Source organism: Macrosteles quadrilineatus, unplaced genomic scaffold (genome assembly GCF_028750875.1).
Source record: "Macrosteles quadrilineatus isolate MER2022 unplaced genomic scaffold, UCM_ALF_1.0 Scaffold_1__1_contigs__length_201487025, whole genome shotgun sequence".
NCBI classification, from domain to species: domain Eukaryota; kingdom Metazoa; phylum Arthropoda; class Insecta; order Hemiptera; family Cicadellidae; genus Macrosteles; species Macrosteles quadrilineatus.
Window position 1 is genome coordinate 79,831,971 of NW_026542594.1, and position 27,821 is coordinate 79,859,791.

Consider the following 27,821-nt stretch of genomic DNA (forward strand, 5'->3'; position numbering starts at 1 on the left):
TACGTTACTGCCAAATGTCAAGTCTCCATCACGTTTCTAAACTTTTCAGATGAGCACACCAAAGTCGGCCACTTTCAATGTTATTCTCCGTAAGAATAACATGGGGCTCGTAAAAACTTTCAAATGTTGACATTAAAATTAAGTTTTAGGGGTCAAGGAGTAAAGTTACGAAAAAACATGTAAAGAGTAAAATTTAAAGTAAAGTAAGGAGAATACAAAGCAATAATAATTAAAAAAAAAAAAATATTTAAGTATGAAAAAATGGCGAAAACCGGTAGAAATTTAATACAAATTTACCAAATTTTGAAAGTAGGGCGTTTTTTGAAGCTGAAGGAGTGCGATTTTCGGAAAACGCCTAAGAGGGTTTTGTAGAAAATTTAATTTCCTTTCGCTAAGATCCTTTCAAATCTTTTCTAGCTCTTACCGTTTTCGAGATTGAAAAAAATGTGTTTTGTCGTTTTTAGAGGTCCGCCATTTTGGATTTTTAGGGTGGTTAAAATTTGAAAATGGGACTTTTGAAAATTTCACCATTAGCTTATGATCCCTTACTGTAATACTACCAAATTCCAAGTCTCTATCACGTTTCTAAACGCTTCACATGACCATACCAAAGTCATTAAATTTCAATCTTATTCTCCATAAGAATAACATGGGGCTCGTAAAAGTGGCAAAAAACCTTCAAATTTGGAGATTAAAATTAAGTTTTGGTGGTCAAGGAGTAAATTTACGAAAAAACATGTAATGAGTAAAATTTAAGGTAATGCAAGGAAAATACAAAGCAATAATAATTTTTGAAAAAAAAATATTTAAGTATAAAAAAAATGGCGAAAACCGGTAAAAATTTGAAAAAAAAAACCAAATTTGGAAAGTAGGGCGTTTTTTGAAGCTGAAGGAGTGCTATTTTCGGAAAACGCCTAAGAGGGTTTTGTAGAAAATTTAATTTCCTTTCGCTAAGATCCTTTCAAATCTTTTCTAGCTCTTACCGTTTTCGAGATTGAAAAAAATGTGTTTTGTCGTTTTTAGAGGTCCGCCATTTTGGATTTTCCATACCAAAGTCATTAAATTTCAATCTTATTCTCCATAAGAATAACATGGGGCTTGTAAAAGTGGCAAAAAACCTTCAAATTTGGAGATTAAAATTAAGTTTTGGTGGTCAAGGAGTAAATTTACGAAAAAACATGTAATGAGTAAAATTTAAGGTAATGTAAGGAAAATACAAAGCAATAATAATTTTTGAAAAAAAAATATTTAAGTATAAAAAAATGGCGAAAACCGGTAAAAATTTGAAAAAAAAACCAAATTTGGAAAGTAGGGCGTTTTTTGAAGCTGAAGGAGTGCGATTTTCGGAAAACGCCTAAGAGGGTTTTGTAGAAAATTTAATTTCCTTTCGCTAAGATCCTTTCAAATCTTTTCTAGCTCTTACCGTTTTCGAGCTACAGGCGATTGAAAAAAAATGTGTTTTGTCGTTTTTAGAGGTCCGCCATTTTGGATTTTCCATACCAAAGTCATTAAATTTCAATCTTATTCTCCATAAGAATAACATGGGGCTCGTAAAAGTGGCAAAAAATCTTCAAATTTGGAGATTAAAATTAAGTTTTGGTGGTCAAGGAGTAAAGTTACGAAAAAACATGTAATGAGTAAAATTTAAAGTAATGTAAGGAAAATACAATGCAATAATAATTAAAAAAAAAAAAATATTTAAGTATAAAAAAATGGCGAAAACCGGTAAAAATTTGAAAAAAATAGCCAAATTTTGAAAGTAGGGCGTTTTTTGAAGCTGAAGGAGTGCGATTTTCGGAAAACGCCCAAGAGGGTTTTGTAGAGAATTTAATTTCCTTTCGCTAAGATTCTTTCAAATCTTTTCTAGCTCTTACCGTTTTCGAGCTACATCCGGTTGAAAAAAAAGTGTTTTTTTTCGTTTTCAGAGGTCCGCCATTTTCGATTTTTGGGTGGGTTAAAGTTTGAAAATGGGACTTTTGCATATTCCACCGGTAATGTAAGATCTCTTACTACAATACTACGCAAATTTGAAGTCTCTAGCACGTTTCTAAGTTGTTCAGATGAGCTTACCAAAATCGGCAATTTTCAATGCTATTTCCCATAAGAATAACATGGGGGGGGGGGGAAATTCCAGATTACGGGGGTGGGGGGGGGGGTTAAAATTTAAAAATGTCACTTTTTAGAATTTTCCCGGGGGTTTGGGCACTAGACCGACAATCGTGCCAAATTTCAACTCTCTAGCACCTCTAGAAGTGTTCAAGAATTTGTATCACCCGTGAGTCAGTGAGCTACACATCGGGCTGTATAGTTATTTAGATTTTGTTAAACTTATTATTGTTATAACTTTTTTATTAGTTAAGATACAACTTTTTACCCTATAACCTTTTCTATTGGTCATACTTTTTGGATTAAAACTACGTTTTAATCGATGTCCTATCTCGTACCGTTATCGAGCTACAATCGTTTCAATGCATAGCGCGTTCCGCCATCTTTGCCCCCCTCCCCACAAATTCTCGACCACCTGAAAAGTAGGCGACATGCGTATTTTTTATCACCACAGTCCATATTACAACTATCAGCAAAGATAATTGATATTACTTCTTTGCGACACTCACAAATTAATTCTACTTTCGGTAAAAAAACTACACGAAAAGTCCATTTTTACATATTTTATACAATAACTTGTTTATTTATAGAGATACGACCTCGGACTCTATAACCATTATTGTAGTCCACATTTTTAGAATTACAATGACGTTTTAACCGATGTTCTATCTTTTACAGTTTTCGAAATATCAGCGTTTTAACGCATAGCGCAAACCGCCATGTTTGCCCCCTCCCCCCCCCCCACCTTATCGACCACTTTTGAAATAGGCGACATACGTAATTTTGATCACCACAGTCCATATTACAATAATCAGCTATAACATTGCGTACTACTTTCATGCATGCTCAACCCCCCTCAGCTCCTGGACTATGTTATGACTATAACAATTCCCGACTGTCCCTCAACCGGTGCCGTACCACGTGATTTGTTACCGTCTGGTCGAACAGTGCTAAATGTTCTGTTTTTTTTGTGTTATGTGTCGTGTTACTTATATACTATCAAACTTTTGACGAACTCAACCACGAGGAATATTTTATGACTACTTGACCTTCTTCAGACCTGATGATGTGCTCCATCTGAAGCACAAAACAGCTGTAGTCATAAAAAATCAAATCAAATCAAATAATCTTTATTCACTTTATACATTTTACATGTATGAATAGTGTCAAAGCATACAAAATTGGTCATACAATCTATATATATAATACGCTAAGCCGATTTTTGTAAACAGAACTCCTCCCTCATTTTGGACCGATTTTGATCATCAGTGTCAAAAAAATTGCCCTGATCTGTAGTTTTGCAAAGTGTTTTTTTGATATCTTTATTAGTTTGGCCAGGATCTTCCATCAAAGTTGGGTTTTCTCCCATAGGATTAACACGGGGGAATCTAATTTTTTAATTGGAAACTTTGTCCCCACTAATTTGAGAGAATGTCTGGGCGTAGAAACTTAGTAGAGGTGTCCAAAGAAAGGTCTTGGTCTGTAGATGAGTTATCAAAAGAAAAACAAAGTAAATTCGCTTAGGGCTCTGCCCCAGAAGCCTTTAAAGATCCCTCCACAGATTTGTTTACATTTTGGTCATGTGGATAATACTTTTTAATAAAACAGCTGTAAATTTTAAAATTGTATTTTAAACAACACACATTTATTGGGAGTTACTGAATTGTCCAAAAGAAGTATTTGCATTGTTATTTTCTGATTTTAAAATTGATTTTCTTATGTATCATATCATGTGTTGCAATATTAAGCTCCATAACAAAATCAGTGGGAAATCCTTTTATAACAATAACTCTTACAACTATTTCTTATTGAACTAACTTATATATATATTTTACGGGTTGGTGTCTGCCTTTTTCACACCTTTTCCCTATATTTTATCATATTATTCAATAAGTGCTGTGTGCTGAATGCTTTTTATTATCAAAATAAGTAATGAATTATTAATTTTTGATAATACATGGGTCATTGAATACCATAATGTCATGTAGTTTCCTATTTGTAACTTGCAAGTAATAATAATTGATAGTTAATTCTGGAAAATGAAAAATAGTGAACGCATTCATAAACCTGTTGTCAAAACAGCTACGCGGGTGTAAGGGTTTATTGTTTCAGAGGCTAGGGTGTTTCAAGGACAAAGTGTTGGGCCTCCTGACTTAGGGGGGGAGGGGTGGTGGATGGAGGGGGAGGAAACTGGTTTTGGCTATTTATTGATTAGTTCACCGACCCTTCTAGTCAACAAAATTGAGTGACAGCGACACTGTTAAATCACCGTGTTCTGTATTTCATTTCTTGTTTACTTTGTGTGTTATTCTATTAATTTTAGTGTTTTGTTCTATTTCCTCCTGGTCCCTTGCAAATTGTATTATCAATGCTAAATAATTGTGGTCAATTCAAATTATATTTTTGATTATTCAAATCTCCTACACAAAAAGACAAAAGTCAAACTAGGCAAGGAAAAAACCTGCTATTGTAATCCCCGTACCCAGCCATTTGGGAAGTGGTGAAAGTCTAGTCTAAATATAGCTCAAAGGTCTCACCCTTCCCTTCCCTCCCCTTCCAACCCCCTCCTCAATGTTACTATTCCGCTCATTTCGAGGTCATTGCACACCGCCTCACTCCCTTCTATTGTTTTGCCTTTATAGTGTTTCTATTCTGACTTTTATAAACATAAAGTTATTGCTTACGTAACAGTTCAGTAGTGGAATTTTCTATCAGGGTGTCTAGTTTATTTCCATAATAAAATTCAAGACTAATTCCAGACTTTTCAAGACTAATTCCAGATTTTTCAAGACTAGTTTTTTCAACAATTAGTGGGTGTTGATACCAAAATGTATCGATTCTCGATTCTTGATACCGATATCAATTTTTATAGCTTAACCAAATTTTCTGAATAATACTACACCAACCCCTGTCTTTGTCATAAAGTAGTATTATAATAATGTGGTGTTTTCAAGTAAAGAAATAATGCAGCAATAAAAAGTTCTAACTAGCAAATTTGGTTTTTTTATCATGAAATCTTCCACGTACCGTACGTTTAGACATCGTCATTGACTGCAGCGGTTACAGAAACGTGATCATCGTCGTCCGCGATCACAGCAAAATCATGAACATTTCCCACGGCCGAGCAGATATAATCGTCGTCTCCCGCGGTCACGGAAACGTCATCGTCATCTCCCGCGGTCACGGAAACGTCATCGTAGTCGTCCGCGATCGCGGCAAAATCATGAACATTTCCCGCGGCTGTTTAGACATCACCGTCATCTCCCGCGGTCACGGAAACGTTATCGTCATCGTCTTCGATCACGGCAAAATCATGGACATTTCCCGCGGCCGTGTAGACATCATCGTCGTCTCCCGCGGTCACGGAAGCGTCATCGTCGTCTCCTGCGGTCACGGAAACGTCATCGTCGTCTCCCGCGGTCACGGAAACGTCATCGTAATCTCCCGCTGTCACAGAAATGTCATCGTCGTCGTCCAATATCGCGGCAAAATCGTGAACATTTCCCGAGGCCGTGTAGGCATCATTGTCGTCTCCCACGGTCACGGAAGCGTCATCGTCATCTCCCGCGGTCACGGAAACGTCATCGTCGTCGTCCGCGATCGCGGCAAAATACTGAACATTTCCAGCAGCTGCTTAGACATCACCGTCATCTCCCGCGGTCACGGAAACGTTATCGTCATCGTCCGCCATCACGGCAAAATCATGGACATTTCCCGCGGCCGTGTAGACATCATCGTCGTCTCCCGCAGTCACAGAAACGTCATCGCCATCTCCCGCGGTCACGGAAACGTCATCGTCGTCGTGACAAAATCATAAACATTTCCCGCGGCCGAGCAGATATTATCGTCGTCTCCCGCGGTCACGGAAACGTCATCGTCGTCGTCCGCGATCGCGGCAAAATCATGAACATTTCCCGCGGCTGTTTAGACATCACCGTCATCTCTCCCGCGGTCACGGAAACGTTATCGTCGTCGTCCGCGATCACGGCAAAATCATGAACCTTTCCCGCGGCCGTGTAGGCATCATTGTCGTCTCCCGCGGTCACGGAAGCGTCATCGTCGTCTCCCGCGGTCACGGAAACGTCATCGTAATCTCCCGCTGTCACAGAAACGTCATCGTTGTCGTCCACTATCGCGGCAAAATCGTGAACATTTCCCGAGGCCGTGTAGACATCATCATTGGATTTTGCGGCTACGTAAACGCAAGACGACGATCGCGGCAAAATCATGAAAATTCCCGACTTTGAAATCAAATTTAAGACTAAATCCCGACTTTTCAAGACCATTTTGAAATTCAATACTAATTCCCGACTTTCCCGATTTTCCCGACTACTAGACACCCTGTTTCTATTGTGAAACAGTAGGCCTACTTTAAAACAAAATCACTACCGATCATGTCATTCTATTCTGTGTCAAGTCAGTATACCATTGCCAGTCAGTCACCGGCGACTGCTTTGAGTTGACCTATTCTGTCGTGACAGCTATAAAAATAGGTTAGGACAACTACCTCTTGCTTATTTATATATTTGTATGACTGTAGAATCTACAGTAATACAAATTATCCATCATTTTATGTAAACACAAGTTACATTTAAACAAATATTGATCTTTTACAATTTTAAACCAAACTAGCGAGTTCAAAGATAAGCTCAAGTTTCTATGCCGTGCTCTACTCGAACTCAAAATCTCGAATACTCCCATTTTGTGTTAATAGTATAAAAAAAAATCGGATCCATTAAAACCGGATCCAGCCCAAGATCCGATTTTTTTGTGGATCCAATCGGGCGTCGGTTCTAGCTCAGATCCGGCGGATCCGGTAGTCCGATATACGGATCCGACCATCACTAATATTATTCTAGACAGATCATCATAGGTTCATGAGATTATTGTCATACGTGCTTTCAATCATTGGAAAATCTTTGATTGTGTAATACAATAGAAAATAATACAAGTGCAGAAGGACACGGTGCCCATTTGAGCCGTGTCCATATTTTGTTAAATTGTGGTTTACAGCAACTGGATAATACATTTTACAATATTTGTAGAAATATGTGCATGATTTAGAAAGTCATTAAGCTGTAAAACTGCAATATACTGCAGACTTTTCAGAGAAGTTACTTCGATATATTCATTCAGCTCAGTGAAAACATAATATAGATATGTATACGAATAAGAACTTGAACTCTTGGAGAGCCTTTGAATGTTATTAGACTAACGAAAAGAGTTGTGCATGTTTACTAGCGCTACTCAGCAACAAAAACCATTTAATTTATCTCTAAAATATATATTCTTAAAGTGCACTGAGCAGCAGCCTAAAAAATCTATGTAACTTACCCATATAATATAGATACAAAATGCTCAAACTCGCATTGTGACATTTATAATTCAGCTTATATTTCTCTAACAGAAAATTCATCTGCAGAAGAATTTTATCGTGCTCTTACTGTTTCTAATAACATCCAACACAGAAACCTTGCCTAAAATGGTACCTATCTTGACAAATTATTTGCCGTGGCCCATATTACGGACCGTGGCTCACTGAGTTGGTAACATTAATCCCGCTTGTAACCAATTTTATGTGTTGGTGGATTATGTACAATGGCTACAAACTACAAAGGATCGTTTTGGAGAGTAACGAGTAACATAAACCACTAAACATACTTTTAAATGCTATCATTGTGTCCATTATTCTTGAGCTTTGAATGTAAATAATTATAAGGGTGTCTCACAGAAAGTGAACCAATAGCCAACTTTTTTATGATGAGATATAAGTTATCTTCTTATAGGGCACTCCCATTTATTTTTTTAGATATTTTTGGGGATGGTTTCAAATTTTTTAAATTTGTCTGTCATTTTCCAATATGACCGCCAAATTTGTTATTTCTTATGTTTGTCCTTAGTCTTCAATGTATTTTAAGATTTTTTGGAATGTAAATGCAATTTTAAAATGAGATTCCTGACAATTCTTCTCTAAAGCTACTTGTTTAGGAGTTACAGCGTGGTAAATAAAAAAAAACCAAGTGTTCCAATATTAAAAGTTAGCTGTCATTTTTTTAATAGCAGAATCAATATTTTTAATGTATTTTATATAATTTATAGAATGTGGATGCGATTTTAAGACATATTTATTCACTGCATATTCTCTCTAATCTAACTCGTATAGGGGCTACAGGATGCATAATGTACACCACTAGCCTTGTTTTCTTAGGTGTAACACGCTTTAACTCCCAAACAAGTAGCTTTAGAGAAAAAATGTCAAGAATAAAAACGTTTTAAATTGCATTTACATGCTAAAACAATCATAAAATACAGGTTTCCATAAGAAATAACAAAGTTGGCGGCCATATTTTTGAAATTTGAAACCATGCCAAAAAACATCTTAAAAAATAAAGGGGAGTGCCCCATAAGAAGCTAACTCGCTATATCTCACAATGAAAAAGTTATCTGGTTCACTTTAGGTGAGACACCCTGTATATATTTAAGAAAACATCTTCAGAGAAAATAATTTTTAAATCAATTTTTATTCACAGTAGCACAAGCGAGTACCAAAGCTATATGTTGCAGGTTACAATGTTACATGTAGCAAATCTTAAACTTCTGGCAACAACTTCTTACCTCTGCTTACCAGCCTAGTTTGCTAAGACCAAGCATCAGCATAATGTCAGACGGCCTTGAGATTTAAATCTCATTTGGCCAATTGTATGCTGCTCACATGAAAGCCAGTGCTTATCCTTGCTGATATTGTTAGTTAGATTTAAGTAAATCCCTAGGTTAGGCCTACAGAAGTGTTTACCTTTCTTGAGAGGCACTAGAGTCTTGAGCCCCCAACCCCTCTCCTGAGTATGGTAAGGCTGCAGTGGAGGATATTGCCGCTTCTCAAACAGCTGATTGCAACACTTATCTCCAGCTGGACACACTTGCGGGTGACATTCCACCATCAGTATTCTGTTGAGACAGTCAGAGTCCGGAGCGCACGGATTGTCACTGTTAGGATCACACTCGCAGGGCGTCAGGTTGGACAGGTTCATGTCCATAGTGCGGACATTGCCAACAGGTTTGTTGGTCTTCAGCTTCACATAGTTTGGAGGCTTCTATAACAATGTAAAATTCAGAACACTATTACTCTGTTTGTACATCATTAATGATTCAGAAAACTCAAATCTTTAATTTTGTATATTTTAATTTTCAAAACTTGACCTTTGAAGTTAAAAATGCTGCACAAATCTCTGGAATTAATAGTGATGATAAAACTAGTTCAAAGTAGGACAATAATTAAGAATAATAAGATAATAAAAGGCGAATTCAGAAATTGACATTAACAGATATAAATTATACTAAGAATTGAAATTATACTAAAGGAAATTGACAGGAAAGCAGGCTTACCTTTAAATAAATCCTTACAGACTCATATAAACAACACAAAAGAAAAAAATTTTGTGGTCGACCACGAACATTTCTACTTTTGTGTTGTTTATATATGTCTCCATAGACTTATTTAAAGGTAAGCCTGCTTTGCTGTCAATTTCCTTAACGATTCCTGGCAAATGCCCTATCTTTTAATCAGATAAATTATACTAAGTTATACTTTGTTCAACAACTACAAGTAGTACATACAACTCTTAAGTTTTAAAGCTCCACCAAAAAAATTTACATTACAAACTGTAAATGTAGAGGCTTTACATCATATTTAAATGCTTAAAATTATTGCAAATACTAAGTACCAAAACACATAGGACATCCCTAAACATTAAAACAACGATCTTGTTTGTGCAACTATAGGCCCTGATAGTGATGAAACACAAACAGATAGACATTGAGATAACACTTGACTTATTTGATTATTACGTCATGTGATTATTAGTAATGAAGCCATAATATCAGGGTCCAGGATTGGCAAAGGCGCAGTGCACAACACCACTATCTTGTTAACTTCATCTTGTAGTCTTACATTTCTTGCAGTCCTGCAATAGTTCGCGAAAAAGCAATTAATTTATGGTTTAAGAAACGTATTTAAGAAACAATACAACTTAGTGGTTTGAAATCACATCTAACCTGGTACATGGACAATAAATTGGAGATTAACTGAAGTTATAAAATAAAAAAATGTCAAGGCAAGTAGTAAAGAAATTAGCAAGAAGGGTGTTCTACTGTAGTCTAGATGTATTTACCATGCCAGGTCTAGTCTCAGCATCTCTACTGGCCTTCTCCTCCAGATATCTTCTCTGAGCCTCACTTGCCTCTTTGACTGCTTTCTCAAACATATTGTCCACTGCAGACTTCTTGTAGTTTGGCTTTCCAGCAGTATCCTGTAACCAGTTGTGGACTTAATCATTGCATGATTCATTGTCCTACACCAGCAATGATATTGATTTGTCTTTAATCTTGTAATTACTTCGCACAGAAAGTGAATAACAATTTTTCAATAATACTGTTGAAACATGTATTAATACTTATACTGTTGACTCCATGTACAAGACTATCTGTGTCCATATATAAAACTACAAGCTGCTATACCCGTGCTCTGCAACGGGAAGAAAATGTGATCTAGAGAGCTATTAAAGTGGTGCTGATGTGTGTTTTAAAATACAGCAAATCTATGATTTAATTTGAAAATATAAACTGATTTAAAAGTGTAAACCTATCAAATCAATCAATCAAATCATTTATTTAGCCAAAATTTTAACAAAACAAGTTGCATTAGCTAAGGCGGTCGACACACGGGAAGACTGAAACCCAACTAGAGTTGAACCAACTTTTTTGTGACGCGATTACGATTGCAGTTGCGTTGGTTAAATCCACACACGGGCGCGACTGTAGTTGAGTTGAGACGGTAAATGAGTTATAATTTTGTTATAACGATACTGTGTACTGTGTATGGTGAATTAAATGAGTGGTAGTGATTAAGAAGCCCTGGTGTTTTATAGACAATCAAGAAAGCGTAGAGGACGTAGAAAGTATTGGGTACATCCTTATGTTAAAACAAATATTCAATTTAGGCTCTTTGTAGCTGCCGCTGCATTACAAGAAATAGACGCAAAAATTCAGTCTATGTACAAGATGTCACAAAGTACTTACGAAAAGTTATCGCAGTTGGCATGCCCGATCCTTGAAAAGCGCAATACAAATATGCGAAAAGTTGCTCAAACCAGGCGACTGAAATCACCTAGCAACCGGCAGGTCCGGTTGCTTAACGACTGATCGCCGACTGGTCCTCAACTGGTCGCATCGCAGTCGCCCCGTGTGTACTGTCCCACCTAACTACATTGGTCGGGACGCAGACGACTAGTTTGTCCAACTAGTTCCCGACTTCAGTTGGAAAACAGTCTTCCCGTGTGTCGACGGCCTAAGTCACATTATTTTTAAAAGATGCCTTACATAGATCTACAATATATACAGGTATTTACAAAATGGCTTACATTATACTACAAATTACATCAAAGACTTATAAATCAACACTTACAATCGCATTCCTAGAGCTGATATGAGTTATGAATTCCTGGACGCTGTAAGAGGTAAAATTTAACAAAAGAGATTTTAATCGTTTTTTAAATTTTGGAAGGTTTGGTTCTAGCTTAAGAGAAAGTGGAAGAGAATTGAAAAGTTTTATTCCATTGTACTGTAAGTGTCTTTTGAAAAATGTCGTAGAATGTTTAGGGATTGGTAATGTGTGTGAGTTTCGCAAAGTGTAGTGGTTTTTGACAGAAACGTTAAATTGAGCAAGTTCTTGTTTTACAAATGTTAAGGATTCCAGAATATAAATGGATGGAAATGTCAAAATTTTTGAATGAGCAAAATATTTACGGCATGATTTACGCTTTTGCAAAGAGAAAATAGTCCTCATAGCCATTTTTTGAAGTTTAAACAAAATGTTGGTCTGCTGGCACTCACATCCCCAAATAGGAACGGCGTATGCTAAGTGGGGATAAATGAGCCCATAGTATGCAGTCAGCAGTACCTCCAGATTTTCATTGTTCTTGAGGTTACGCAAAACGAAAATACCAGAGCTAAGTTTCTTTGCAATGTGTTTCATATGGCCATGAAAACTAAGTCTCTCGTCCAAGATCAATCCAAGAAACTTGACATTTGGTGTTGGATGAACTTCGGTTTCGTCGAGAAGGAGACTGAATCCATTTGAGCGATTTGATAAGCGGAAGTTAATGAGTTGTGTTTTTTCTGTGTTAATTTTCAATGAGCTGTCGTCAAACCATTGGATTATACTGTTTGCTTCCAAAAAACTAATTTGTTCTAAATTGAGAAAATCAGAGCTAGAAATCGAAAGAGAGGTGTCGTCGGCGAACAATGATAGATTTGAGGATGTTGTGCAGGAAGAAAGGTTGTTAATAAAAATTAGAAAAAGGACTGGTCCCAGGACGGAGCCTTGAGGAACCCCCCTTGCAACAGAATTCTCAGCAGAAGGGTAGGATCTAACACACCCAGCCTCATCTACTGCCCTTATCTCTACATATTGACTCCTGTCACAAAGAAATGACCTGACCCAATCCAAAGCCAATCCTCTCACGCCCACATTGCTCATTCTTTTGAGCAATAAGTTATGGTCCACCATGTCAAAGGCTTTGCTTAAGTCAAAAAATAAACCAGCAGAATAGTTTGCAGCATCTAATTCACAAACCACCTTGTTTATTAATTTAAACATCGCTGAAGTGGTAGATTTGCCCTTTGTAAATCCATGCTGGTTTTCGGATATGATATTATTTGTCCTGAAAAAATCCCACAGCCTTATCACCATGATTTTTTCAAATATCTTTGAAAACACAGACACTACTGATATGGGCCTATAGCTATTGCAAAGCGTTGGATCTCCTTTTTTGAATATAGGCCTGACCACTGACACCTTCAGCGCTTGGGGAAACGATCCACTAGAGAATGAAGTGTTAATTAAATGACATAGGGGTTTTATCAGATATGGTGCAATCTTTTTAAGTAAATACGGAGATATTTCATCAGCCCCTGAAGACTTTTTATTTTTTAGACTTTTAATGACACTTAAAATTTCCTTTTCGCTAGTTGGACGTAAAAAGAGTGAACCAACAGCTCTTTTATTAATATCTGTATTATTGGATGAAGTATGTCTTAAGTATTTACCCGTATCTGAAAAGAAGTTGTTAAGCTGATTGGAAATGCATTTAGGGTCTCTGATGACTTCGCCACTATCATTTTTGAGAATTATTTCTGTGGGATTCGTTTTGGTAGATGATCGTCTATGATTTATTATGTTCCATATAGTTTTTGCTTTATTGTCTGAACCCTCAATTCTCTTTAAAGTGTCCTCTGACTTTATTTGTCTTATTAAACGTCTATACTGATTTTTTAACTTTTTGTAATGGTGAACCAAGTAGTGGGACGAATCAAGATTTTTTGTTTTGTTATATAGGGCAAACAGCTGTTCCTTAAACTTCGTAACCTCAGGTGACTTTATCTTTTTTCTAGTTGTATTTTACCTACTTTCAAACCCCTACTTTTGATGTTAATATATCCAAAAGAATATTACACATACCTTAGTGTAGCAATAGGATCAACTTCTTCATATTGATGCTTCATGAATGACATGTTTTACCATAATTCTTCAATTTTAGTCAAGCCTCTTTACATGTAGCTTACTATTTAAATTACAAAATAAAACTGGCTGCACTTTACTTGATGTCCTACACTCATTCGAATGAAAATATCGATCGATATATCGATTAATTGATTGCTTCATTCGATATATCGTTTGGTTAGTTAGGTAAGGTTAACCTAACCTAACTAACCAAACGATATATCAAATGAAACAATCGAATGAAAATATCGAATCGAAAAAACGATCAAATGAGTGTAGGACGTCAAGTAAAGTGCAGCCATAAAACTTTGAGCAATACTTAACAAAATGTATACAACCTTATTTTAAAACCAAACATAACCCTCCTCAATCTACATAAAGCATCACAAACATCTTTTTCTAGTAAATAAACAAACACCAGTTCATTGCACTGACCAGCTGTTTCATTAAATAAATTAAATTATACCGTTTGAACTTAGAAGTATGCCAGGCGTAGCCCTTTGGAAATCAGCCTGTGGGGCAGAGCCCTTAGGTAATTTGTCCATATCAATACTTTTCGGCAAATCTACACACTGTAAGCTTCATTTTGATGTGCCATATGCCCATATTTTTATTTGGTAAATGGCCTTAACCGTTTACATAAAATTTGATTGTATCACTTTAATAATATAATAGATCTGTGTCCATATACAAGACTATCTGTGTCCATGTACAATACTATCTGTGTCCATGTACAAGACTATCAGAGTCCATATACAAGACAATCTGTGTCCAAAGATAGTCCTGCACATGGACACAGACATTCTTGTATATGGACACAAACAGTGTCTACGTCTTTGACATTGCCTAGCCATATGAGTTTTTTTTAAGATCCGGATCCGGAAATGGTACCGACATTTTCTTGGATCCGCCCATCACTACTAAATTCAATTAATACACATAAAAGCTGTATTTTCAAAGGTGATTAGACTTCTTCACGTTCGTATACAATATTGTGGACAGTGCCAACAGCACCAGACTAATTCTACATCGGTCCAAAGGTTGTGGCGTTACATGACTCTACAGCCTTATTTTCGTTGAGATCATAACAGAGGATTAGGGATGCTGCTAAACTCGCTTTTCCAATGTGCCACTTTCAGTTTTGACTGACCATTATTATTATTGACCGTTATTATTGCGCTGCCATCGCTGGACCGTCCACTGATTAAAGATGAGTCTATGACCCATCTTCTGTCGGTACGCTGACCTGTTTAATTGTCCATAACCACAATTTTTCGTCATCAGGTTTTGGTGCCGGTACTTTTTCGCTAGAACCGGGGGTAGCGAGAGTCATTTTTGGATACCAACACATTTACAACTTAGTTATCGTTGATTTTGCACATTTCTTAATATCAATCAATCAATAAATTCTTTATTCAGAACGTACAGATACATCGTACATGAATGCGCCATTATGTTATTTTTAAATAATAACATAAAGGAATATATTACATAAAGTTAAAAGATTTTTAAAATAGCAGTTTTTAGATTAAATAAATACATTACTTAAAGTTAGATAAAATACTCCAACCATACTAGGAATTTCCTAAAATTGATATTGTATGTTGAAATAGGTTTATTATTAATAAAGTTGAGAATACTAAAGGTTCTACAAAACAAAACATTGAATAATACAAATACATTTGTATTTAAAGTAACAGATAGATTGACAAGATTGTAAAACTATTGTATAATATCAAACAATATCAAATTATTTACAGTATCACCGTTACACCTTTTAAACTACTCTTGTTATGACTTAATGTTTAACCTCTTTAGGACCTTCCATTTTATGCTTTTGTTAGTGGGGACTGGTTAAAACACCACAGTAGGTTTTGCAAATATGATTGTGAGATGATATATAATCTAAACTAGTTTATGCGTGTTGATAAAAATATGTATTTGTAAAATATGTATTGAGTACTTTAATTGATTCGGTTATATGTTTACCTCATATAACATTTGAACATGGATTGAAACATTAGATGTATTTGGAATACTCTGAGAGTGAGAAGTAAAACATAACTTTCAGCAATGATGCATCAAAATCTACCTTTACTGAGTGATTCAGAAATGTAATTATAACATATTTTGTCAACATGACTAGAATGTTAATAAAATAGATGTATCAGCACGAAATAGTTTGTAAGATAAAAAATTGCAGCATAGGACAACTTATAGTGTTCTAACCTAAAACACTGTTATTGTTTCAATGTAAAAATTAAGTTACCAATTTATGTTTGTAAACCAAAATAGATGTTTTAATGGTGGCATAAAATCAATTTAAATAATTATTTACTACACAAATTATTTGTAATGTAAAACATTGTTCACCACTCGGAGCAAAAGTATATAGCAAAAGTTAAGCACTCGGTACTTAAATTGTTTTATAGTACGTGGCAGTACAGTATTATTAGTTTATTAGTTGCTTGTTGCACTGTTCTACACACTGCTCAAGCGCTAAAACTCATTAAGTGGCATCCTGTCCACACACTGTTGATATATGCTGAATTGCGGCATGGTGCCACTATTTAGAGTGTAGGCTGGCGCGAGAATTGGCAACATAGCATTAGGGAAATTATAGTTCCAGCGGACGGCGCGAGGCGCGCTAGCTACCGGTATAGTTTCGTGTTCCACAATTCGGCGTGTACCTGCGCTGCTTAAACTCACATCAACGAGTTCAAAAATACTCAATTGTGGCATGTGATGTTTAAACGCCGTAATAATGCTGGAAAACCCAAAAAATTATCGAATTAGCTGTGGCACCCTGAAAAAGGTGCCACAATTTTTTAAGGTGCCACAGTACGGCCGTGTGCCTGTGAAAGATGCCACTATTCGGTGAATACAGACACACACACACACACATATATATATGAATTTGAATGGATGGTGTTGTTGGCCTCTGGAGACCTCAAAAAAAAGTAAATCGGTTCCGGGTCTAGGTCTACGTACCATGAGACCTACGGTAATAGCTTATTCCCTATATGGAAAATTCGCTAAAAAACAGTAAAAACTTCCACCAGAAAAGTTGCGAAATATTGAGTTGTTGGAACTACTTGACTCACCCCGTCCTGGTACAAGAAGACGCGGCCTCGGTTGACCCAGTAGTGGTCATGTGACCCAAAGAACCTGACAGCAAACTCACCCCTCACATGGGGAAGGTTCAAGATGTTGTCAGGGATCTGGGAGGGGTACAGAATTTCTGCTGGCCACCACCTGGATTAATAATAATCAAACAAACCTATTTACCAACTTGAATTAATAAATATACTTAGATTACATGTATGTATTGTAGGGGTCTGCGGTAAAGAAAATTTCAGGTCGGTACGGTACAATATTTTGTACCTCGGTTCTCGGTACAAAATCGGTACGGTACGCGGCTACCCTTATTTTTGCGGTTTTCTGCTCAGAACTGTTAAACCATTATTTTTAACTTTAATACATTGACATTATTATGAAAATGGATAGTATCCTACATTCATGGTTTTCTAACAACAATTACTGTACCACACATTATTAAAACAAGACCTTTTACTACTACGAAGATTGTGTCAAGAAAAATCACAGTTACGATAAACACTTTACCTATTTTACTCTGAGAAACTTTGAATAGCAATAATAAAAGTGGTTTTAAAAATAGGATAAGAGTTTTTAGGAATAAACATGTTTGAAACATTTATTGACAAGATAATTTCACACAACTGGTAAATTATTTCCAACCAACACAATGTCTAGTTGTTTTTTAAGTTTTTAAAAACATATAAAAGCATTCAGTACGATAACAGTGTAGTTGCCAGCAGTTAACAGTAGACGACAATGAAAAACTGGAGGTTATGATGAAGTAATGGCAAAGAGCATTTTTTTTTTTTAATCAGCTTCAAAACTAGTTATAAGATGGATACAACTCTTGCAAAGTTTTTTATGAAACTAAAATTTAGATTATCACAGAGTAAGATTATTGTCTTTTCATTTACAAAGTTAACATCCACAATATCAATCATATCAATCATTAGTTTATCTCAGGCTCAATCCAATTTTCTTAGTATATTTTAAAGGTCTTCCAAAGAATCAAAAGACCCCGGCCTGGACCTAATTATTTAGGAGGGCCTATATATAAATTGATTAGGTTAAAACAAGGGCAAAATCACTATCTAGTTCATAAGATTTATATTGCATAAAGTACCTTCAACACAATAAAAAATACAGGAAACTAAAAAAACATTTAAGCCTTAAACAGCCACATCTAACAATATAAGACAAGATACAGAACATGCAATGACATAGTTTGAGACCGAGTAGGCTTGAATAACGAAAAAAAATTATGCAAAAAACAACAACTATGCTTGTGGTTTCGTCAATAGAAAGATGAAATATCTATAACAAATATTTTAACTTATAAAATAAGATTGTAGATTAGTTAAAAGTTTAATATGTAGCCATAAACAGTTTTATGGCAGTAGGCAATGGCCAGCGGCAAATTTAATATTCACGAAAATACTGACTGAGTAAGAGATAACATTTAACAGTCATCATAAAACTATTAATTTTTTGATAAAATAGAATTGGGGAAAGTCGTAAAGAATTAACAGTGATAAAACACAACAGTTCTTGGAAGTACTTGAATACAACAATTATTGTTGTGAAAAAATGTTAATGGATTTGGGACTGCTAATGGGTTTTTTATTGCATCATCACCCTAATAATAAATTATGAAGATGGTAAACATACATCTGATAAGAGTTTTATGTGCTCGGAACCAACTGTTGTTGACTACATGGTAAACTGAAAGTAATTTATTATTATAATAGGCTGTACCGAACCGAATTTGTACCGTGTAAATTACTGTACTGAACCGATGACGGTAATTAAGCTTGTACCGACTTTTTCGGTGCACCGCAGACCCCTAATGTATTGTGAAAAACGATTCAAATGTTAATCAGGTTAAATACAATTTGAGAAGTACTCAGATGAGAGGCTGGTTGGTTTTGTGTAAAATATAAAGGTTAGAATTTAGATTTTTAATCCAGCACAGTCTTACTCTTTCAAAAACTAAAGGTATCAACTACCTTACCAGCTGAAGTTTAACTGTTACCCCCTAATCAAAACCCAACCTTCTTCTTCTAAAATTATAAGAAGCTCTAATCAGCAGATAAAAAAGTTAAATCTCATCTTTCTTATTTTAATTTATATAACATTTTATATACAATACTCTGATAACAACTTTATACTATATTATAATATAATAGCCAGTGTTCGACTTGTAAAAATTGAGGTGCCGGAACTGTTAACTGTTTAATATGATTAGTACCTTTGACTATTGATACAACTAGATGTTCCATAACCATTTTAAAGTTGTCGCTAGTTTTTTTTTTCAAATTCGTCGTAGTTGATGTGAGCCACTGACAGATTACACTGATCTAAATTACTAATTTCTGTTGAATTCACAATGTTTTCACCAAGTTAGACTTATGGAACAACTTAACTTATTATGAGCTATAGCAACTGTTATGATTAACTATGTGAGTGACAAAAAATAAGGTAGAAAATTAAATTTTAGACACTAAGCACATTCTGTGACTGGCTCACAAAACTATGTTTTTTTAGCAAAAAATTGGCAACAGCTGGTCCATATAGATGAGAGGTCTACTTCTGTATGTACAATAGTCAAAGTTAATACCTATTTATGCCTACTAAATAAACCGGAATCGAGCAATTTCAAAGTATTACAGGATTGTTTCTTCATAATATTGCCAAACGGGTAAATCATAATACAGTGTGTGATAAGTTTATTTTGTATAATAAAGTATTACAGGAGTTATTTCAAAACGAATAATAGTCATACTGTATTTACAATGAGTTTAAAAGAGTCAACTCAAAGATTACCAGTGTGTAACAAAAAAGATACTCACGATTTATCAGTAATCAACAATTCCTGTAAATATTGTATCATATTTCATAACCTGGAATTGCTTTTTAACGTTTTATACAAACATTTCCTGACTTATAGCCATATAAGGTTGTCCATGTTTATCTTCGTTATTGATAAACCTAATACCTAATGCGTTATTGATAGCATTCCGGCCGGTTTTCTCCTTCTCAAAATGTCTCGCTGTACAGGCAACACATGTCATTGATAGATGGCCAATTGAAAACGAAAAGTCGTTTTGGGGTAGTGTTTGGGCGCATTTGTAACCTAATAGTTGAGATAGTCCAGGGTCAGGTGCTGACTGATGAGTTAAGCCTATTACGCGCCACTGTTCTGTAGCTGCGGTCGTAATCACGATTACGCCTCCTGTCTATGTTTTGTTGTCGTCACGTCGGGGGTTTAAAGAAAGAAACAACAAATAAACAACTTATAGCTACACAAAACAACGATAAATGCACAAAAGTTACAATCATGCTAACATGATCCGGCATAGCAACACAAAACAACGATAAATATACGAATTTAAGATACAACCATACTAACACGATCCGTCTTGGGGGTTATGTTTACACAAACTCAAATAGTTCCTTTCATAACAATTTTATTAACCGATCAGCATCCTTATATATAATATGTGAAGGCGATTTCTACGAAACACTACTTCTCCGTTAATAATGGACAGATTTTTACAAACGATGTGTCAAAATGAAGTATTGTTTGTGTAGATGTCCCCTTTCACCAACTCCTGTAATAAAAGTCCTCGGGCTTTGCCCCACAGGCTCAAAATCCCCATGTCTTTCTTATGGATAGAAGACTTTGTTTACTTAACAGACGAATTATTTGTATTATTTATAGCTGTTCATAGTAAACACATGATACACACAAGAGCGTTCGTTTTCAGTTTCAATAACTGGAGTGAAGTGATTGATTACATTATCTTTGAGTTGACTCTTTTAAGTCATCGGAAATTATGACTGTTGTTCGTTCTGAAATAGCACCCTTAATACTTTGCGATTGCTCGAATTCGAGCAACAGGTGCTATAGTTACATTAAATAAATGTACTCAATGCGTTTCATTGAATTGAAAAATAAACAACAACAATTAAATTATACAGCTGATCAAAATGTAAACAATTATGTTCTCCATAAGGATAACATGGGAACTTTCAAAGCCACTGGGGCAGAGCCCAAGGGACTTTAAAAAAAATGTAAGGCCAGTTTGCAAATCTACGTGACACCCTCTTTCCAATGAGACATCAGTGGATAAAATCGGTTGAGAAATGGCGGAGGAGTTCAACCGAAAAAAGTTTCATGTAGCGTATTAATTATATAGATATTTTTATCTTTCTGAAAGAGAGGTACTGGATTTGCCGTTCCGACTTGTTCCCCCTCAAATCGAGCACTGATAATAGCTAATACTGTATAATATTTTTAATGATTCTACATCGGCAAACAAATTATACTGATAGTGTAGGCTACTAATAATTATTTTTGTTTAACTCTCAAAAATGCCACATTTCTGAGGTTGTACCTGTAGATGCCAAGTTTAACCCAAACAATCTCGCCATAGAGAGGGAAGCGGCCAGTCTGGCAGTCCTCACACACGTAGGTGTCTGGCGGAGTGGAGATCTTGAGACAATCAGCATGGAATGCCGTGGGACACAAGTCACAGCAGATCAAAGATCCTCCTGTACATCACCCAGACAAATCACTACACACCATACATTCACTGCAGGGTGAGGTAAAATTAATACCCCCGCCGCAGCTAACCTGCAGACTAAGCGAATTTCCATATACACAGCTGGAATTCCACTAAATTGTTCCCTTAAAATTGTCAGATTTATTTCCTATTTAAACATCATTAATATTAATGAGTACTTAGGTTTGCTGCTACAGGGAAGAAAATAGGGGGTTTTTATTGAAATATTAATAGTTCGGTATGAAGTAAACAAAATTATAAAATTTCATTAATATATGTCCATACACAAGCAAGCTACAAACACTATATTTATTCTCCATGAGAATAACATGGTAATTTTAAATTTACATTATTTTGCGATTTTTCCGTAACCGTTAGGCATGCAACAATGCTTTAATATACTAAATTATTTGTTTTTTTGAGCTCTACAAAAGGGTTTAGAAAGAAATTGCAAAATTTTATGTTTTCAGAGTGAAAAATTAGAAAAACCCATTTTTACCCCATAAAACCCCCCATAAACCCCTGTTCCCATAGTCCGATCATGCTGGGTCGCGAACTCGTTCGAATAAATGTAGGTTTACACGTTTATATCAAATTTCATCAAAATCGGACCATTTTTGCTCGAGTTATCGCGCTAACGGACACATATATAAATATATATATATATATATATATATATATATGAATTTGAACGGATGGTGTTTTTGGCCTCTGGGGACCTCAAAACGAAAAACTAAATCGGTCCCGGGTCCAGATCTTACCATGAGACCTACGGTAATAGCTTATTCCCTATATGGGAAATTCGCTAAAAACTGTTTTTATCTGGGTTTAAGAGAAACAAGGTCTTGAATCAGAATTACCTGAATTAATTATATGGTATTTGGGACCAAGGGATCATACAAGTACAAATTGTATAATAAAAAATAAAAAAAACATGAAACCATCCTATAAAGAAATTAAAATACAAAAGATATTGGCACTTTATTTCCAATCCAATAGAGATCAATTAAATGTTATCATTATACAATTTTATCATCAGGATTTGATATTGATACAGTACTTGTTGTTTCGATTTTAGTTTCTCAACAATATTTTTGGAAATGAGGAAATAGGCAATATTTCATAAGCTATACAGGGTGTCACAAAAAAGTGTGATGGGCTATACAGGACCTAATTCTACATGCAAAAATAAGTCAAAAATGAAGAATAAAACTTTTTGGATTTCGGCTTAGTTTAGCCGTAATCCGCCATTTTGTTTTTTGGGGAAAATATTTATTATTTCAAAATCCCTTTGAGATATTTTTACGAAACTTGGCAAAATTGTTTACACTATAGTAAGTAACATTTATAAAAAAAATTATTATTTTAACTTTCCAAATTTCAAAATGGCGGCCGTTTGAATTTTTTAGTGCCAAATTTCATGAAAACCGGTACCTAAATCAAAATTTTGTAAGAGACAAAAGTTTTAGTATTTATTATGACAAATCCAACAAAACAAAAATGAATAAAATCGGTTCATAAATAAGGAAGCTGTGTTTATTTTAGTAATTTAGATTGAAATAACTTAATACGTTACATAAATTATTACATCACATTTAATACATTTTAATATTAATAATTCCAGTCTAAATTACTAAAATAAACACAGCTTCTTTATTTATGAACCGATTTTATTCATTTTTGTTTTGTTGGATTTGTCATAATAAATACTAAAACTTTTGTCTCTTACAAAATTTTGATTTAGGTACTGTTTTCATGAAATTTGGCATTAAAAAATTCAAACAGCCGCCATTTTGAAATTTGGAAAGTTAAAATAATAATTTTTTTTATAAATGTTACTTACTTTAGTGTAAACAATTTTGCCAAGTTTCGTAAAAATATCTCAAAGGGATTTTGAAATAATAAATATTTTCCCCAAAAAACAAAATGGCGGATTACGGCTAAACTAAGCCGAAATCCAAAAAATTGTATTCTTCATTTTTGACTTATTTTTGCATGTAGAATTACGTCCTGTATAGCCCATCACACTTTTTTGTGACACCCTGTATATAGGCTTGTGTCTTTCCACAAACTAACTAAGCAACTGTCCATGGCAAGGGTTGGGGTAGGGGAGAGCAGACAGGCAAGAGTAAGCAACAGCCCTTAAAACATCAAACTTATCATTGTCAACTACAATTTTATCAACAATAAAGAAAAAGTTATGTTTCATGCAGCTTACCATACATCATACTAGTGAAAACCTACCTTCAGGTTTAACTGCTCCAAATAGCATGGCAAAAAGTAAATATTTATTACATAAACTATTGAATATTACTTGTATCCTATTTATGAATATTTTTTAACTACACTTTATTTACAGGGACAGTAATTGTTTGCCCCAAAGGCCTATTAATCTTACACCAATCTAGCATTGTAGAAAAAAAAACTAGATAATGTCGTTTTAATGAAATACCCAAGTTACTTTAAGGAAAAAAATCTACAATTTATAAAATAGAAGTGGTTTTTTTTTGTGTACCCCTGTATGTTCTAGGTGAATGTTAAGGCAAAAACTACTGAACCAAGTGGGTTGATATTGTACAGAAATGTAGATCATGACGCCTAGTTTATTTATGTCCTTTTAGCGAATTTCCCATATAGGGAATAAGCTATTACCATGGGTCTCATGGTAAGACCTGGACCCGAGACCGATTTACTTTTTCATTTTAAAGTCCCCAGAGACCAAAAACACCATCCGTTCAAATTCATATATGTAACCCTCAGTAAACGCTTGGAATTTTAATATTTACATCTGGCAATTAAACATTGTAACATTTAACATTTAAAAGAATGTAAAAATATCCCAATATTGAAAGTTCCCAAGGGTGAGATTTTTGATCAAGGTATACTGTTAATACTGTTCAATGAAATGGCGACCATACATAGTTGGTATTTTAAGCCAAGTATGAATAGAGATGAGTGTAGGATGAGTGGCGCGATCTTGTAGTCTTGTTAGTGACTAAGGCCGATATTCCTTAGACACAGCTGTTAATTAATAGCCCATACAGCTAATGGCAACTAAGGGACCTACAGTTTACAGTGGAATCCGAACCACATTTTTCCTTGGTATATACGAATTGGTCTAATTATCAGGATAGTACTGCGGATAGTCGCAGTACTCACTCGTGCGGACCTTAATCCACACCAGGAAGTATTGCATCCACAGTGCATGCCTATTAATATCCACAATTCATGACCTCCTAGTAGCTGGATTACAGGACGACGCCACCCGTCCCAGTCTTTATATCATTGGCAGCATTATAAGCATTAACTGTATATAAGGAAATAGAGCCATTGACAAGTATAATTAAAAAGAAAAGAATTTCATTCATTGGACATCTTTTAAGGACACCGGAAAATAGAATAAGCAAGAAAATAATTGACAAGTTGTGGAATAGCAAGAGTGACTTTAGGTGGATTACAGAGATTAAGGAGGACATGAGAAGGTTGAAAATATCATTAGAAGATTTGGAAAATAAGTCAGAGGCGCTTGCAGTACTCAAAGACAAAAATATCGTCCTGCCAATAGGAGCAAACAATCAGAGACAAGGAAGAGTGGTTTCGGAAGAAGAAAGAAAACAACGGTCGGAAAGAATGAAGAAGTATTGGGCGGACAAGAAGAAGAGCCAAAATTTAAAAAGAACCTGACCATTATTGACTTAAGTGGTCCAATGCTGGCCATAAAATAATAATAATAATAATAATAATTGGCAGCATTAAAGGTATTTCAACAAACCCTGAAACAAGACTCAATATTTGGACAATTCTAAGGTTCCGAAAAAAGGTATAAGCTTACTTACCATTTATTCATCACTAACATCTACTGCTTGACATTAATAAGGCAGGTGTAGGGCAAGCACTAACCTGAAGCACAGATGAAGCACCATGCAGCATTCAGATGGTGGGTAATACTTTTCTTGCGAGGTTTGTAATGTTGAGGACAAATTATCTGTGAACTTGTCAAGATCTCCGACCCAGCTGAGAGGCAATAGTTCCCTGCAATGGTAACGTCTATGTCTACATATTAGTGATAAAAATTTCTTCTCTTCAAAGGAAACAGCAGACAGTTAAACCTATTGAGCATCATCCACAAAAAATCCTATTTACTCTAGAGGAGGAGACAAATTGTTCTATACATTTTCTTGACCTCCCCACATTTTTATCAAACATGACCACTTCCAATTTAAGATCTATAGAAAACTGACTTGTACTGGCCTAACTATTAATTCAGAATCACACCATCCATACTCCCAAAATATGGCTGCATAAAAAGTTTTGTAGACAGGTTATTGACCGTGACACTGAATGCAAAATATTTTGAGGATCAATTAAATAGCCTTCCAGTAAAATACATGGCTGTAAAATTGATTCAAAAGATACAAGATAGGATTGATAAACATCTAAAAAGAAACCAAAATAAAACAAAAAAGCTCAAAGGTTTAATAAGTTGACTTTGGAACTCATCTGTTAAAAGTTTAAAAATATTATGGGCAAGAACAACACCACATTGTCATTTAAATCTGCCAAAAAAACTTTGTTCTATGTAGGGATGGTCAAGTCTCGAAATTTCGGGAAATTTTCAGGAAATTTTAAATCTCGTTACACGAGACAAGATTTCTTTTTGGCCGAGATTTTTATCGAGACAAGAATAAAAAAAAAGAAAAAAATTAAAAACGCCTGCAGAAAGTCAATGCAATACCCGCAATACAGGAGCGTTTCCTTTGCGAAGGCGTTCTTATTTAATTAATTCTTTAAATGTAAATATTACTTTAATAACGAGAAGTTTTGTTAAGTGTAAGCAGTGTGAGGAATGTTTTATTACTATAAAAAGTCAACACAAGTAACTATTTTATAAAAATCTATATATTAATTTGAAACTGTTTTTCTTTGTGACAGCTAACTTGAGAGAACGGCTGGGCGTAGAAACTCGGTAGAGGTGTCTAAAGAAAGGGCTTGGTCTGTAGATGAGCCATCAAAAGAGAAACGTGGTAAATTCCCTTGGGGCTCTGCCCCAGTGGCCTTTAAATTCCCATCCCATGTTATTCTTATGGGGGAAAAACGGGTTATTGTCACAGCTAATTCCAGAGAACGGCTGGGTGTAGAAATTTGGTAGGGGTCTCTAAAGAAAGGTCTTGGTCTGTAGATGAGCCATCAAAAGAAAAACGAGGTAAATTCCCTTGGGGCTCTGCCACAGAGGCCTTTAAAGTCCCCTCAGCAGATTTGTTTCAGGGTGTCTAGTTTATTTCCATTATAAAATTTAAGACTAATTCCAGACTTTTCAAGACTAATTCTAGATTTTTCAAGACTAGTTTTTTCAACAATTAGTGGGTGTTGATACAAAAATGTATCGATTCGCGATTCTTGAAACCGACACTAATACTACACCAACCCCTGTCTATGTCATAAAGTAGTATTATGATAATGTGGTGTTTTCAAGTAAAGAATAATGCAGCAATAACAAATTCTAACTATAAAATTTGGTTTTTTTATCATGAAATCTTCCGCGTACCGTACGTTTAGACATCATCATTGACTGCAGCGGTTACAGAAACGTGATCGTCGTCGTCCGCGATCACGGCAAAATCATGAACATTTCCCGCGGCCGTGTGGACATCATTGTCGTCTCCCGCGGTCACGGAAACGTCATCGTCATCTCCCGCGGCCACGGAAACGACATCGTCATAGTCCGCGGTCGCGACAAAATCATGAACATTTCCCCCTGCCGAGCAGATACCATCGTCGTCTCACGGGGTCACGGAAACTTCATCGTCGTCTCCCGCAGTCATGGAAATGTCGTCGTCATCTCCCGCGGTCACGGAAACGTCATCGTCATCTCCCGCGGTCACGGAAACGTCATCGTCATCTCCCGCAGTCACGGAAACGTCGTCGTCCGCGATCGCGGCATAATCATGAACATTTCCCGCGGCTGTTTAGACATCACCGTCATCTCCCGCGGTCACGGAAACGTCATCGTCGTCTCCCGCTGTCAAAGAAATGACATCGTCGTCTCTCGTGGTTTTGGAAACGTTATCGTCGTCGTCCGCGATCACGGCAAAATCATGAACATTTCCCGCGGCCGTGTAGACATCATCGTCGTCTCCCGCGGTCACGGAAACGTCATCGTCATCTCCCGCGGTCACGGGAACGACATCGTCGTCGTCCGCGATCGCGACAAAATCATGAACATATCCCCCGGCCCAGCAGATACCATCGTCGTCTCCCACGGTCACGGAAACGTCATCGTCATCTCCCGCGGTCACAGAAACGTCATCATCGTCGTCTCCCGCGGTCACGGAAACGTCATCGTCATCTCCCGCGGTCACGGAAACGTCATCGTCGTCGTCCTCGATCGCGACAAAATCATGAACATTTCCCGCGGCCGAGCAGATATCATCGTCGTCTCCCGCGGTCACGGTAACGTCATCGTCGTCTCCCGCTGTCACAGAAACGTCTTCGTC

The 27,821-nt window shown here is 35.9% G+C and overlaps 1 protein-coding gene across 2 annotated transcripts in view; it reads right to left on the reverse strand.

Moving 5' to 3' along the window:
- The window catches only part of LOC128983657 (histone-lysine N-methyltransferase NSD2), a 179,039-nt gene that overhangs the window by 57,733 nt on the left and 93,485 nt on the right, over positions 1-27,821 (reverse strand). For both annotated transcript variants that reach the window (XM_054403032.1, XM_054403033.1), the window contains exons 13-17: positions 25,228-25,359; positions 21,160-21,316; positions 16,768-16,918; positions 10,275-10,412; positions 8,900-9,197 (exon numbers count right to left, since the gene is read on the reverse strand). In XM_054403032.1, coding sequence (XP_054259007.1) covers positions 8,900-9,197; positions 10,275-10,412; positions 16,768-16,918; positions 21,160-21,316; positions 25,228-25,359 — 876 coding nt within the window. The remainder of the gene's footprint in view (positions 1-8,899; positions 9,198-10,274; positions 10,413-16,767; positions 16,919-21,159; positions 21,317-25,227; positions 25,360-27,821) is intronic.